The sequence below is a fragment of the Trichechus manatus genome, unplaced genomic scaffold, assembly GCF_000243295.1.
Source record: "Trichechus manatus latirostris isolate Lorelei unplaced genomic scaffold, TriManLat1.0 scaffold00191, whole genome shotgun sequence".
Lineage (NCBI taxonomy): Eukaryota > Metazoa > Chordata > Mammalia > Sirenia > Trichechidae > Trichechus > Trichechus manatus.
Window position 1 is genome coordinate 3,506,135 of NW_004444127.1, and position 16,007 is coordinate 3,522,141.

The 16,007-nt window shown below is 39.0% G+C and overlaps 1 protein-coding gene across 5 annotated transcripts in view; it reads right to left on the bottom strand.

Moving 5' to 3' along the window:
* CELF1 (CUGBP Elav-like family member 1) overlaps positions 1 to 16,007 on the bottom strand; it is an 84,748-nt gene that overhangs the window by 19,626 nt on the left and 49,115 nt on the right. For all 5 annotated transcript variants that reach the window (XM_012558866.2, XM_023741828.1, XM_023741829.1 and 2 more), the window contains one exon: positions 7,448 to 7,635. In XM_012558866.2, the coding sequence (XP_012414320.1) occupies positions 7,448 to 7,625 (178 nt within the window). In that variant the 5' untranslated portion in view covers positions 7,626 to 7,635. The remainder of the gene's footprint in view (positions 1 to 7,447; positions 7,636 to 16,007) is intronic.

The window sequence follows — 16,007 nt, forward strand, 5'->3', positions numbered from 1 at the left end:
ACAGAAGGCTCCCAACAGTAGAGTCAGGAGGTGGGTCACCTAAATGGAGACTGCTTCCCCAACCACAACAGAGCCACTGGGCCTCTGCAACCGATAAGATAGATCTCTCAGAGGTCCTTCTGGGGAGTACCAGCCCCTCCTCCACCTGAAACAGAGGCAAGTCTGCCCGTGCTTCCCCTGAATGCTAGTTCAGACATAAGGAGCCCCCATAGAGCAAGGAAGGGAACCTTGGGCAAAACCAGAGGGCAACACCCTGCCCTGAAAGAGGCTTCACTGAGTGTAGGTTTTCCAACTAAAAATCATGACTGCAGAAACAGAGACAGGAAGGGAGTAATAACTAGAGGCAGGAGTGGACTGTGCTCCCTGGTGGAAGGATTGATTAGTACATGTTATCTCACCTGAGTGGCAGTGCCTGCTGGTGGACAGACTGCCCACAGAGTGTTCTCTGGTGTGTTTGGGAGAGATTTAAAGTTGAACAATGAGATCTGGAACTTTCAAATCCCAATTAAACCAGAGAGGGAGTAGAAGCTATCACAGAGAGGGAGAGGAAACAGTAAGCAAAGGCCGAAGGCTCTGCCCACCTAAGAGTTTCTTGCAGAGAGTAATGCGGGCAAAAACACCAAATAATGGGGAAAAGTGAGAAAGTTAAATCTTTTGTGAATCAACAATTTTCTGCTTTGAATTTGTTCTTGATACCGTATGTTTCATTAATGGAAGCATGCTGAATCAGAGTGTATCTGAATTTTTGGTACCTAGTATGGATTTTTTTTCTTGACCCTTTCCACAAGCCGAACCTGTTTAGTGGTACATATGAAGTACCACTAATTATACCCTAGAGTTCCCACCGGGCCTATTGGTACATACGTGTAACTAATAAAAATTTTCAAAATTTCTACTTTTCCTACCAAAAATTCAAACACCTCATACAATACCCTATAAAAACAGTAATTTGCAGTACATGCCCATTTCTTTGGTTTCAAACAGTCAAAAGGCCCCTGCTTTGCGGCAGAATGCACCGTCAGTGCTGCAGCAGCTTCCCAATAAACGTTCAGAGGCAGAAAAAGTACCTGGTCACTAGAGGTGCCTGTGAGCATGAAATGGTTAACACCCTCAAAAATTCCAATGCCCCAACCAAAAAAAAAAATCACAAGATACGCAAAGAACAGAGAAACAATGGCTCATCCAAATGAACATGACAAAGGGAGTGAAAGCGTATCTAGGGATGACCACATAATGAAAAAGAAATGGAAGAATATAATACAACATTAAACACAATTAAAGAACTAAGGGAAAACACAGACAGAGGGAGCTAAAAGAAATAAGGAAAACAATGTAAGAACAAAATGAGGATCTTTTAAAAAAGGATACTGCAACTGAAAGGGAGAATAAGTGAAACGAGAAACATAATACAAAGACTCACCAACAGATTTAATCAGGCAGAAGAAAGACTCAGCAAATTAAAGGAAAAGATAGTTAAAATCACAGATGCTGAAGACCAAGAACGGAGACTCAAGAAGGCTGAGCGCGGTTTAATGGAATTATGGGCCAACAACAAGAGATCTAATATACGCATCATGGGAATTCCAGAAGGAGACAGAGAGAGAAAGGGACAGAAAGAACATTTGAAGAAATAACGACAGAAAATTTCCCCACTCTAATGAAGGACATGAATCTACAAATCCAAGAAGCTCAAAGAACGCTAAGCAGGATAAACCCAAAGAGATCTACACTAAGACACATCATAGTTAGGTTCTCAAAAATTAAACATAAAGACAGGATCCTGAAAAGAGCAAGAAAGAAGTAAACAGTCACATACAAAGGATCCCCAATAAGATTAAGTGCTTATTACTCCTCAGTAACACTGGAGGCCAGAAGGCAATGGAATGATACATTTAAAGTGCTTTTTTTTCTTGTGGGGGGGGGAGACCTGTCATCCGAGAACACTATACCCAGGAAAACTATTCCTCAAGAATGAGGGTGAATACAGAAGAAGTCAGCACAACTGGACTAAACCAAAAACTAACAAGTTTCCTGAACACAAACACTTCAAGAGACAGAGGAGCTAGGGCTGGGGTCTGGGGACTATGGTTTGGGGGACATCTAGGGCAACTGGCATAACGAAGTTTATTAAGAAAACGTTCTGTAGCACACCTTGGTGAGCAGTGTCTGGGGTCTTAAAAGCTTGTAAGCGGCCATCACAATCGGTCCCAACCCACTTGGAGCAAAGGAGAATGAAGAACATCGAAGACACAAGGAAAATATTAGCCTAAGAGACAAAAGGACCACATAAACCAGAGAGTCCATCAGCCTCAGACCAGAAGAACCAGACGGTGCCCGGCTACCACCAATGACCACTCTGACAAGGAACACAACAGAAAGTCCCTGATGGAGTGGGAGAGAAGTGTGGAGCAGAACTCAAATTCATGTAAAAAGACCAGACTTAATAGTCTGACTAAGACTGGAGGAACCCCAGAAAACATGGCCCCCAGACACTCTGTTAACCCAGAACTAAAGCATTCCCAAAGCCCACTCTTCAGACAAAGATTAGACTGGACTATAAAACATAAAATAATAATTGTAAAGAGTGTGCTTCTTAGTTCAAGCAGATACATTAGACCAAATGGGAGGCTCCTGTCTGGAAGTAGGATGAGAAAGAAGGGACAGGAGCTGGGTGGATGGATACAGGAAACCCGGGGTAGAAAGGAGTATGCTGTCGCATTATAGGTTGCAACCAGTGTCACGTAACAATATGTATATAAAATTTTGTTTGAGAAATTAACTTGAGCTGTAAACTTTCACCTAAAGCACAATTAAAAAAAAAAAAAAGAAGAATGAGGGTGAAATTAAAACATCTCCAGAGAAACAGAAGCTGAGAGAGTTCATATCCATCAGACTAGCCCTACAAAAAATACTAATGGGAGTTCTGCAGATGGAAGGGAAAAGATACTAAAAAGTAATTCAAAGCTATACATAAAAAGAAAGATCTCTAATAAAGGGAACTGCATGGACAAGTATAAGGGCTAGTAATAAGATACTCATGCTCGATAATTCTAAATGTTTTGCCCTTCGTGGTTTTTAATAACATATAGAGAGAGAGAACGCAAGAATAAAATTATATTACACGGCACATGAAATATAAAGACATAATTAGTGATAACAACAAAAGGGGGGGAGAGAAATGGTACAGATACAGAATTTCTTGTATGTTGCTAAACTTGGTACCAACTTACCCTAAAATGTTATAAATACAAGCTCTTAAGTGTAATATTCATGGTAACCACTAAGAAAATGTATTTTAAAAAACACACAGAAGGAAAGGAGAAAGGAACAAAAGATGCTCACTATAATAAAACAACAAAACACAAAAGCAAACAGTGCTACAGAACAAATACAAAGAAGGCTTCAGACACACAAAAACCAAATAATAAAATGGCAGAAATCACTTCTTATCAGTGATCACAGTGAAGGTAAATGGACTAAATGCTCCAATCAAAAGGCAGAGACTGGCAGAATGGATTAAAAAAAAAAAAACATGATCCAACTATATGCTGTTTACAAGAGACACACCTTGAACCCAAAGACACAAATAGGTTGTAAGTGAAGAGATGGAAAAAAATATTCCATGCAAATAATAACAAAAAGAGAGCAGGGGTGGCAATCTTAGTATCAGAAAAATAGACATTAAGATAAAATCTGTCAGAAGAGATAAGATGGACATTATATGGTGCTAAAAAGGTCAATTAATTAAGAAGATTCAACACTCATAAATATATATGCACCCAACATCAGGGCACCTAAATATGTAAAGCAAACACTGATAGAACTGAAGGGAGAAATACACAGTACTACAATAATAGTTGGAGACTTCAATACACCACCATCAATATTGGACAGAACATCTAGAAAGAAGATTAACAAGGAAACGGGACCTGAATGGCAGTATAAACCACACAGATTTAACAGACATATGTAAAACACTCTAGGCAAAACAGTACAATACATTCTACTCCAGTACACATGGATCATTATCCAGGACAGACCACATCTTAGATCATAAAGCAAGTCTTGATAAATTTAAAAAGACTGAAATCATACAAAGTATTTTCTATAAACACAATGGAGTGAAGCTATAAATCAATAACAGAAAAAAACATGGAAAATACACAAACATACAAAAATTAAACAACACACTATTAAACTACCAATGGTTCGAGGAAAAAAATCACAAATTTTCTTAGATTCAAATGAAAATGAAAGCACAATACCAAAACTTAGAGGATGCAGTGAAGGCAATACTCAGAGAGAAACTTCTGGCAATAAATACCTACATAAAAAAAGAAGATCTCAAATTAACAGCCAGGAACTAGAAAGAGAAGAGCAAACTAAGCCTAAACCTACCAGAAATGAAATAACAAAGATCAGAGTATAAATAAATAAAATAAAAAACAAACAATAGAGAGAATCAGTAAAACCAGAAGTTGGTTGTTTGACAAGATCAATAAAACTGACAAACCTTTAGCTAGACTGACACAACAAGAGAAAAAATGAAAATAACCAAAATAAACATGAAAGAGGGGACATTACAACTGATTCAACAGAAATAGAGAATTATGACAGAATATTATTAACAACTGTATGGCAACAAACTGGATAATCTGGACAAAATGAACATATTCTTAGAAGCACACAATCTACCCAAACTGACTCAAGAGGAAATAGAGTCTCAACAGGCCCATAACAAATGAAGAATTCAAATCAGCGAAAAAAAACCTTCCAACAAAAAAAGATGGCTTCACTGGAGAATTCTACCAAACATTTACAGAAGAATTGACACTAATACTGTTTAAATTCTTCCAAAACGTAGAGAAGGAAGGCACACTCCCTAATGCATTCTATGAAGGACACATAACCCTGATACCCAAACCAGACAAAGACACCACAAGAAAACTATAGGCCAGTATCTCTTATGAATATAGATGCAAAAATCCTCAACAAAATACTAGCAAACAAAATCCAACAGCATATTAAAAGAGTCATATGCCATGACCAAGTGGGATTTATTCCAGGAATGCAGGGATGATTAAACATTAGAAAATCAATCAACACAACACACCACATCAATGAAACAAAGGAAGAGAACCACATGATCATCTCTATGGATGCAGAAAAAGCATTTGATAAAATCCAATACCCTTTCTTGATGAAAACCCAAAAGAAGACTGGATTAAAAGGGAAATCCCTCAATATAATTCACAGTGTATATGAAAAGCCAACAGCCAACATTATAGTTAATGGAAAACGACTGAGAGCTTTCCCCTTGAGAAAGGGAACAAGACAAGGGTGCCTGCTCTCACCACTTCTATTCAATATTGTATTAGAAATCCTAGCTAGAACAATAAGACAACAAAAGGAAATAAAAGGTATCCAGGTTGGAAAAGAAGAAGTAAAATTATCTCTAGTCACAGATGATATGACCCTATATATAAAAAATCCCTAACAGTCCACAAGAAAACTTCTATAGCTAACAGAAGAATTTAGGAAAGTTGCAGGGTACAACGTCAACAAACAAAAATCAGTTGGGCTTCTATATACCAGCAATTAGAAGTCTGAAAGGGAAATTAGGGAAATAATTCCATTTACAATAGCATCTAAAAGAATAAAAGGAATAAATCTAACCAGGGACATGAAGGACTTATACAATGAAAACTATAGAACACTGCTGAAAGAGATTAAATACAACTTAAATGGAAAGATGTTCCATGTTCATGGACTGGAAGACTGAATACTGTTAAGATGTCAATACTACCCAAAGTAATTTACAGATTCAATGCAATACTGACAAAAATCCCAACAGCCTTCTTTACAGAAATAGAAAAACCAATCCTCAACTTTGTATGGCAGGGAAAGAGGCCCCGAATAGACAGAGAAAGAAGAGAAGAACAAAGTAGGAGGACTCACATTTCCCCTGCTGGCACAGTGGCTAAGAGCTCACGCTGCTAAACAAAAGGTCAGCAGTTCAAATCCACCAGCCACTCCTTGGAAACCCTATGGGGCAGTTCTACTCTGTCTTACAGGGTCGCTATGAGTCAGATTCAACATTATGCTTAGTGAAATAAGCCAATCATAAAAGGACAAAAATTGTATGACCTCACTTATACAAGAAGACAAGAAAAAGCAAATGTATAGAGACCAAAGTTTATTAGTGGGTCGCTATGAGTCGGGATCAACTTGACCACAACCGGGTTTTTGGGTTTTAGGGGCTGGAAGGAGGGGAAAAGGAGGGTTGACAGTGATGGAAAAATCACATTCATTAAGTGTAGGGCTGCACAGCTGATTACTGTAATTGTTGTCAATAAGCTGTACACCTGTAAATAGCTGAACTGCAAAAGTTGTGTAATAGATATATTTACAACAACCAAAAAAAAAAGAAAAAAAAAGAAGAGTAGCTGCTGAAGCTGCTTATGTACAACCAAATACCTCATGGGATTTGGTTCCTTGGTTAGGGGTTCAGGGTCATGGTTTCATGGGATATTCCACTTAACTGGCCTAATAACATGTTTAGTGCTTCTGTTCTGCCTCCTAGTTTGTTGCATAGTGTCTGCGGTCTTAAAAGCTTATAAGTGGTCAAGGTGTAATAATTGGTCTCTACTCACCTGGAACAACAGAGGAAGAAGGAAAGTCAGGAATAAACCCACTGCTGTCAAGTCAGTTCAGACTCATAGCAACCCTACAGGTTAGAGTAGAACTGCCCCATAGGGTTTCCAAGGCTGTTAATCTTTACAGAAGCAGATTGCCACATCTATCTCCCGCAGAGTGACTGGTGGGTTTGAACCACTGACCTTTCAGTTAGCAGCCAAGTGCTTTAACCATTGCACCATCAGGGCTCCTCAAGAGTCAGGAATAGGATGAGGACATGGAATGTGTGGCTGATTACCTCTATGAACAACTGCCTCCTTTGCCATGAGACCAGAAGAACTGGATGATGCCCACTATCATTACTGAACATTTTGATCAAAGATTCCACAGAAGAATCTTGATCAAAAATGGGAAAATGCACAACAGAATTTCAAATTCTCATGGACTCCAGACTTTCTGGAGCCATGGAAGGCAGATGAACCCCTAAAACTATTATCCTAAGATAATCTTTAAATCTTAAACCAAAAATATCCCCTGAAGTCATCTTAAAACCGAACAACAGTTTAACTCAACTAGTAAAAATGGTCTGTCTTGAGCATTATGCTCTTTTAAGAACCATCTACATGGGAACAAATTGACAACAGAAACTTGAAAGATTAGATAGGAACTTTAGGGAACAGTGAGTTGATGTTAATGAGGGAGAAACAACTCAGAAAAGGAGGGTGAGAATGGCTGCACAACTCGAAGAATGCAATCAATGTTACTAAATTGTACATCTAAGGGAAAAGAAAAACAAAACAAAAATCCTCACCTTTGCTCTGAGGAGGGTTTTGGCTCCTATCCCTTAGGACGTTGATTTCATAGACAGCACCATACTGTTCAAAGAGTTCCCTCAAGTCTTTCTCAGACCAGGTCCTCGGAACCTGGCCAACAAACATCTTGATAGCATCAAGATCTGGTTGGTCGGGGTGGTCCAGGGTGCCGTTCATTTTCTTTGAGCTGCATGAGATAAAATGAAACTTCTATTATATATTCATGTCACTTTCCAGAGGAAGTTTTCTTTTCTTTAAAAGGTCTCAACTACCTCCTGGGAAAAAAAAAAAAATTGGAATTTTTTTTTTTTTAACTTCTTTAATAAATTCATAAATACTCAAAAGAGGACAGAGGATCAATGTGAGGGGACAAGAACCTGAATGGTACCCTTTCTACACCTCCGTTAATCACATCTGTTCAAGGACAAACCATGATCCCCTGGCTCACCCACTATTTCATGCTTAGGGTGGAGAAAGGAAACAGAAAACAACCTCGGGTGTTACACTCCCCACCTCTAGAAGTACCTTTAAAGAGAAAGTAATCCCACCAGATGGACTTGTTACTAGTTCTTTCACTACTTCCATTCAATTTGCCAGAGTTCCCTGGTCCTCCTTCACCATGGATACCTCTTCCATTAGAGCCCAAACTAAAGTCACCATTCTGATTAGGAACTGACACTCATTCCTAGCATTTCTAGCATGAGAATTCTCAAAGGAACTTAAGAGGCAAAGCTCCTAAAGCAAGACCACTTTTTAATAATTTGTATGCATAGTTAACAAAACAGAAGTACTTTAATGACTGTAAAAATCACAAAGGATTATTGATTAGAAATTTTTAAGACTCAGGTCTCTTTAATGTATACAATGACAGATGTTAGAACAGAAGCACTTGATTTTGAAGGGTTAAGCTAAGAACTGACTAAAATGCAGGCCCTTGAATGAATATGCTATCTCCTGATTAATCCTAGTGCTCTTGAGTTGGGTCCCCAAAATCAAAGCTTTGCCTCTTAAACTTCCACAAATGATTGTGATAAACAAATTATCATTCTAGTTTTTCTGTATATAAGTTATCCAATTTACTGCCTTCTCTATGACTTCACCAGTTAAGATTCCTTATTAACTGCAAATTCCATTATAACGTCCACAAACGCCTCCAATCCCATCATAGCAAACTTTTTAATGTTTTTATTTCAATACCTTCATTCCTACCCCTGCTAGAGGGATTCTTACACTATGTTTCCATTCAGAATCTATTTCAAAGTCCTTATCCCATCACTGTTTCCAGATTTTACGCTTGGCATTTATCTAAACCATTAACAATTTAAATTAGAAATAATCCTCACAGGTTTTCTGTTAGTGTTTGCTGCTTAATCCAGAAATCACACCATGATATTTAAATTTTCCATGTTCTAAATTGCTGTTGTTGTTGTTAGGCGCCATCGAGTCAATTTCCACCCACAGCAACCCCATGTGACAGAGTAGAACTGCCCTGTAGGGTTTTCTAGGCTATAATCTTTATGGGAGCAGATAGCCAGGTTTTAGTGGCTAGGTAGATTTGAACCACCAACCTTTCGGTTAGCAGCCAAGCGCTTAATCCTTTGTGCCACCAGGTGCTTTCTGTTCTAAATATCCAATCCTAAATAAAATGCTCATTTTCTTTACAGGAAAAACAGTAGTTTTTTTCTTCACTGCTATCTTTTGAATAGTGTTTGATGATCCTTCAGAATGCTAAATCTATGAAAGTACTTCAACCTCTCTCTTAATACCTAAATCTCTTATAACCAGACACCCACAGGGGCCATTCTCACATCACCTTTGTTGAATCTACAACTAATTAAATGTCATAAACTCTAAGTCCCTTTGTCTATGAAGGTTTCCCATTCTCTCCCAGGTTAACTAGTCAGTTTTACCCCAGGACTCAAACAGTACTAAATTTCCACCATCACTATAGTACTTAACCACGTTTTCACATAATTTGGCTGTATCACCTCTCCCAACTAGACTGAGAGATCCTTGAGGCAGAAAATGTTTTATTTCCTATTCATTGTTGTAGTCATACCTGATATAACGCCTGGGTCAAAATTAGCACTCAAATGTGAATGGGAGAAAGTTCCTGTTAATATTCTCAACAATTCCCCCTTATTTAAGCAACTAATCCCAATAAAATGAATGTTGTGCACAAACAGAGCTCTCAAATTTAAGAGAAGCTATCATCTCCCATTATTATTTGATTTCCACAGGATCAATCTACCCTCCTTTTTTTCTTTTAAGTCTTTGGAATGCATTGTTTTATTCGTTTTCCTTTAATAATTTAAAAGCATCTGTGTCAGGTCGTTGCAAAAATATAATGTTTTAACTGCTTTTGGAAGCCTAATTTTAATGTTCCAACAGAAACCACACTACCATGATGAAAAAGCCCTGTGACTGGTGAGACAATGGATGTCACTCCCTAAAACCTGCCCCCAACAACTTTAATTACCAGTTTTAATACCATTTTATTAAAATGTTGCTAATCTTTAATCGTATTTCTATTCTAGGAAGGGTTAACATAGAACCCCAATGGTGCTCAAAATATGCTTTGATGATATGGAAGCTGACAGCTATTTCTGAAAAGAGGCAGGGGTTTATTAATTTGTATGACATTGCAGGCAAATGCTCCCAGCTTGCCCCTTCCATGGTATTTATGTGCCATTTCTAAACTATCTACATCACTCTTCAGTGCAAAAGCATAAACAGTGTCAATATATGTGGATTATGGTTTATCCAGAAATTCAGTGGAGCTCTGGATTCTAAATGAAATACCTTCCCTTCCTCTTCTTTTACTCTCCAAATCCTACTCCATTTCTTCATGTCCACCTACTACGGGAATCCCTCTTTATCCACGTATACCAATTCAATAGCCAGAAGAATCCCCTTAGAGCAATACTGTTCAAAGCATGGCCCAAAGACCAGGGTCAATCTATAACGTAAGCACTTATAAGCTTTTACAACAACTGGACTGTAATTTTGTATCTTCTCAATCTACAATAATAAATAATATATATACAAGCTCACACTTTATTATTTTGTTTTTCTACTAAATAGTTTTTATTATATTTTACAAAAGTATCAGCGAGGGCAGGGGAGAAGACATTGTCCTCCACCGTAGTTTGAGAAGCACAGCCCAGAGCACAGCAAATTATCAGGCCAGGCTCCAGATGCTGTGGAGATCCTGCAACTGTAGCTATGCAGAGACACATCCCTTCCTCCGATTTACTGGACATTTACTTATACAGGTTAGGTACTGTGTGAGGTGTGGCATACATTGGTAAAAAAAAAAAAATATATATACGGGGCATTTTCTTGAAGCTCGTGAAGACACAGAATTAAAGGTGGCCCTATCAGCTAGAGATTAACAAAAAGAGAGAAACAACCACACGTATACCTAGGTATACGTAATAATGAGTCACAACCTTTCTCATCTACTGCTACTGTGTCTGAAGAAATGAAAAATGATGCTCTTCCATCTTCCCTCTCCCCCGCCCCCCTTCCAGTATGCAAGCTGTCTTTAAGTTTAAAAGTAACCACTGCATAAAAAAGCCACCTGGGAATAAAGACTCCCAGTGTGACATGCCAAGGATACCTCTTCATCCAGGTCATAGCATTTACTCAATGTATTGCTAAATACATTCTCAAATTTGTGCCTTACCTCCCCACTAAATGGATAGCTCCTCAGGGTCTGTGATTGTGAGTTAGATATATTTACTAAGCCCATTCAAGAACCAGTGAACTCAGCAGCCTCCTAGAGAAGTACTATCTATTGTGTCCCTATCATTCTTAAGAGGAAAGTCAATGGAAATTCTTATCTGCTGCTAGCCCTGACCAGGGAGTGGGATGGAAGAGGAAAATCAGGGCCAGCAGCAGTGAGAGAAAAAGGGAGATGAGGAGGTGGGAAGTGTTTCAGGGGAAAGGCATGGCACTGACCCACCTCTCTTTATGTTTCTGCTCTGGCAGCAAAAGCAATAAAAGCAGCTACTACCTGAAGAGGCAAACCATTAAGAATAAGCAACTATGAGAAATCAGGACCAGAGGCTGCCTTGACTAACTTGATTTTTGATGGAACAATACACAGGAAAACAGAATGGACAAGCAATTGGCAAGAGAAACAAGGACAAGAACAACAAAGAGCTTTATTTTCAAAGCATTCATTTGTTCAAAATTCTTAAACTCTCCTCTTTCTCTACCTAACCACAGGCCAGCTCAGGGAGAGCAAAGGTGGCTTGCAGCACTTCTTCCCCATTCCCTGGCACCAGCGGACTAGATCAGAAGCAAGCCAATCCAGTGGCAGGACAGAAATCTAAGACCCATGATCTATGTTTAAAACAGAAAGACACAAAAAGAAAATAAGGGGGACCAAAAAGACAGAACTGGCAAATGGAGTTCCTCTACAGCTGAAGAAACTTTGAACAAGGCCACAAGAGCCAAAGTATGACCTTGAGTCTATCCAACCTGAATTTAGAGACCATCTCAAGAACATATCTGACGCACTGAACACTATAATGACCAAACACTAGATGAGTTGTGGAATGACATCAAGGACATCATACATGAAGAAAGCAAGATGTCATTCAAGACAGGATAGAAAGAAAAGGCCAAAGTGGATGTCAGAAAAGACTCTTAAAAGTTGCCCTTGAACATACAGCAGCTAAAGCAAATAGAAGAAATGATGACGTAAAAGAGCTGAACGGAAAATTTCAAAGGGTTGCTCGAGTAGACAAAGTATTATAATGAAATGTCCAAAGACCTGGAGATAGAAAACTAAAAGGTAAGAACATGTTCAGCACTTCTCAAGCTGAAAGAACTGAAGAAAAAATTCAAACCTTAAGTTGCAATAGTGAAGTATTCTACGGAAGAATATTAAATGACCCAGGAAGCATCAAAAGAAGATGGAAGGAATACACAGTCACTGTACCAAAAACAACTGGTCCATGTTCAACCATTTCAGGAAGTAGCGTATGATCAAGACTCAATGGTACTGAAGGGAGAGGTTCAAGCTGCACTGGTAAAAAACAAGGCTCCAGGAATTGATGGAGTACCAATTGAAATGTTTCAACAAATGGATGCAGCGCTGCAAGCATCACTAACCTATCCCAAGAAATCTGGAAGACGGCTACCTGGCCAACCGACTGGAAGAGATCATATTTGTACCCATTCGAAGGAAAGGTGATCCAACAGAATGCAGAAATTACTGAACATATCATTAATATCACATGTAAGTAAAATTTTGCTGAAGATCCCTCAAAAGCAGTTGCAGCAGTACATTGACAGGGAACTGCCAGAAATTCAAGCCGGATTCAGAAGAGGACGTGAAACAAGGGATATCATCGCTGATGTCAGATGGATCATGGCTGAAAGCAGAGAATACCAGAAAGATGTTTATCTGTGTTTTATTGACTATGCAAAGGCATTCGACTGTGTGTTATCATAACAAATTATGATAACACTGAGAAGAATGGGAATTCCAGAACACTTAATTGTGCCCATGAGGAACCTGTACTTAGACAAAAGAGATAGTTGTTCGAACAGAAAAAGGGGATACTGTGTGGTTTAAAGTCAAGAAAGATGTGCTTCAAGATTGTATCCCTTCACCATACTTATTCAATCTGTATGCTGAGCAAATAACTCGAGAAGCTGGACTACATGAAGAAGAATGTGGCATCAGGACTGGAGGAAGACGCATGAAAAACCTGCAATATACAGATGAAACAAACACGCGTCCTGAAAGTGAAGAGGACTTGAAGCAATTACTGATGAAGATCAAAGACCATAACCTTCAGTATGGATCACAACTCAACATAAAGAAAAAAACAAATTCTCACAACTGGACCAATAAGCAACATCATGATAAACGGAGAAAAGATTGAAGCTGTCAAGGATTTTATTTTACCTGGAACCACAATCAACGCCCATGGAAGCAGCAGTCAAGAAATCAAATGACACACTGCACTGGGCAAATCTGCTGCAAAGATCTCTTTAAAGTTAAAAAGCAAAGATGTCACTTTTAAGGACCCTTCGGTTAAGTTTTTCAATTGCCTCATATGCACGTGAAAGCTGGACAATGAATAAGGAAGATCGAAGAAGAACCGATACCTTTGAATTATGGTGTTGGCGGAGAATACTGAATATACCATAGACTGCCAGAAGAACGAACAGATCTGTCTCAGAAGAAGTACAGGCAGGATGCTCATCAGAAGCAAGGATGGCGAGACTTCGTCTCACATCCTTTGGACATGTTATCAGGAGAGACTAGTCTCTGGAGAAGGACATCATACTTGGTAAAGTAAAGAGTCAGCAAAAAAGAGGAAGATCCATGACTAGACAGACCGACATAGTGGCTGCAACAACAGGCTCAAGCAAAGCCACGACTGTGAGGATGGCACAGGACCAGGCAGTGTTTCATTCTGTTGTACACAGGGTCACTATGGGTTGAAACTGCCTCAACAGCACCTAACAACAACAATAGCTGCACTGAGCAATACAGGAGCCACTAGCCACTTTTAAATTTAATTAAAAAATTCAGTTCCATGATTGCATAACATGATTAATGTAAATGATTTGACTGAATTGTACACATGAAAAGTATTGAATTGGCAAATGGTGTGTCCTCTGTATTTTTACAATAAAAAAATTTCCAAAATAAAATCAGTTCCTCGATCAAGAGAGTCATATATGCCTAGTGGCTACTACACTGGACAGCAGCAGTATAGAACATCTTCATCATCACTGAAAATTCTATTAGACAGCAATGCTCTGCAGAATCAGGAACTGTTTTAATAGAAACAGGCAGTTAGTGGTCACGTCAGAAGTCGAAAACTTGCAGCTACAGATACGGTGAGTTAAACAACAAGCTGAAAGGGCTGTGGCAAGAGATACCAGGGGTCATGCTACAACACAGGTGAACCTTGAAAACATTTTGCTAAAGTGAAAAAAGCCAGTCATAAAAGACTACAGAGTGTACTGCTGCATTTATACGAAATGTCTAGAATAGGCACATCTATAGACCAAAAGTAATTAGTGGTTGCCTAGAGCTGGGGATAAGGAGCTCTGGTGGCACAATAGTTAAGTGCTTGGCTTAACCAAAGGGTCAGCAGTTTGAACCCACCCAGTGACACCACAGGGGAAAAGACCTGGTGATTTGCTCCCGTAAAGATTGTCGTTGGTGGTGGTAGGTGCCATCAAGTGGGTTCCAACTCATAGCAACCTCATGTATAATAGAATGAAACACTTCCCGGTAATGCGCCATGCTCTCAAGTGTTGCTATGTTTAAGCCCATTGTTGCAGCCACTCTGTCAATCCATCTCATTAAGGGCCTTCTTCCTCTTTTTCACTGATCCTCCACTTTACCAAGCATGATGTCCTTCTTCAGGGACTGAATTTACAACACATATTTTTGAGAGACACAAGTCAATCCATAAAACATGTTCTCTCTGAATCTAGCTTGAATTTCTGGCAGTTTCTTGTCGATGTACTGCTAAAACTGTTTTTGAATTATCCTCAGCAAAATTTTACCTGCGTGTAATATTAAAGATATTGTTCAATAATTTCCACATTCTGTTGGATCACCTTTCTTTGGAATGGGTACAAATATGGATCTCTTCCAGTCGGTTGGCCAGGTAGCTGTCTTCCAAATTTCTTGGCATAGACAAGTGAGCACTTCCGGCACTGCATCTGTTTGTTAAACATCTCAATTGGTATTCCGTCAATTCCAGGAGCAGAAGCCTTGTTTTTTGCCAATGCCTTCAGCGCAGCTTAGACTTCTTTCTTCAATACCATCAGTTCTTGATCGTATGCTACCTTCTGAAATGGCTGAACGACAACCAATTCTTTTTGGTACAGTAACTCTGTGTATTCCGTCCATCTTCTTTTGATGCTTCTTATGTCGTTCAGTATTTTGCCAGTAGAATCTTTCAACACTGCAACTCAAGGCTTGAACCTGCTCTTGAATGTACAGTAGCTAACGCGAAAGGAAGAAATGATGAAGTACAAGAGCTGAGTGAAAGATTTCAAAGGGTGACTTGAGAAGACAAAGTAAAATATTATAATGAAATGTGCAAAGGCCTGGAGTTACAAAACCAAAAGGGGAAAACACACAGGGCATTTCTCAAGCTGAAAGAACTGAAGAAAAATTCAAGCCTCGAGTTGCAATATTGAAGAATTCTGAACGGACTAATAACCAAGCGGAGGTATGAAAGCCTAAGGGGCAATGAAGCAATGGTAAGGACTTAAAAGGAAGGGGAAAAAAGAGTGAGATAACATCAAAAAGGTAGAAAAGGCCGCCATAAGTAAAGCATTACTCAAGAAGAACAACAAAGGGGGAGGCCTCACACCACCTGATTTTAGAACCTATTATACCACCACGGTAATCAAAACAGCCTGGTACTGGTACGATAACAGATACATAGACCAATGGAACATAATTGAGAATCCAGACATAAATTCATCCACCTATGAGCAGCTGATGTTTGACAAAGGCCCAAAGTCCATTAACTGGGGGAAAAGACAGTCTCTTTAACAAATGGT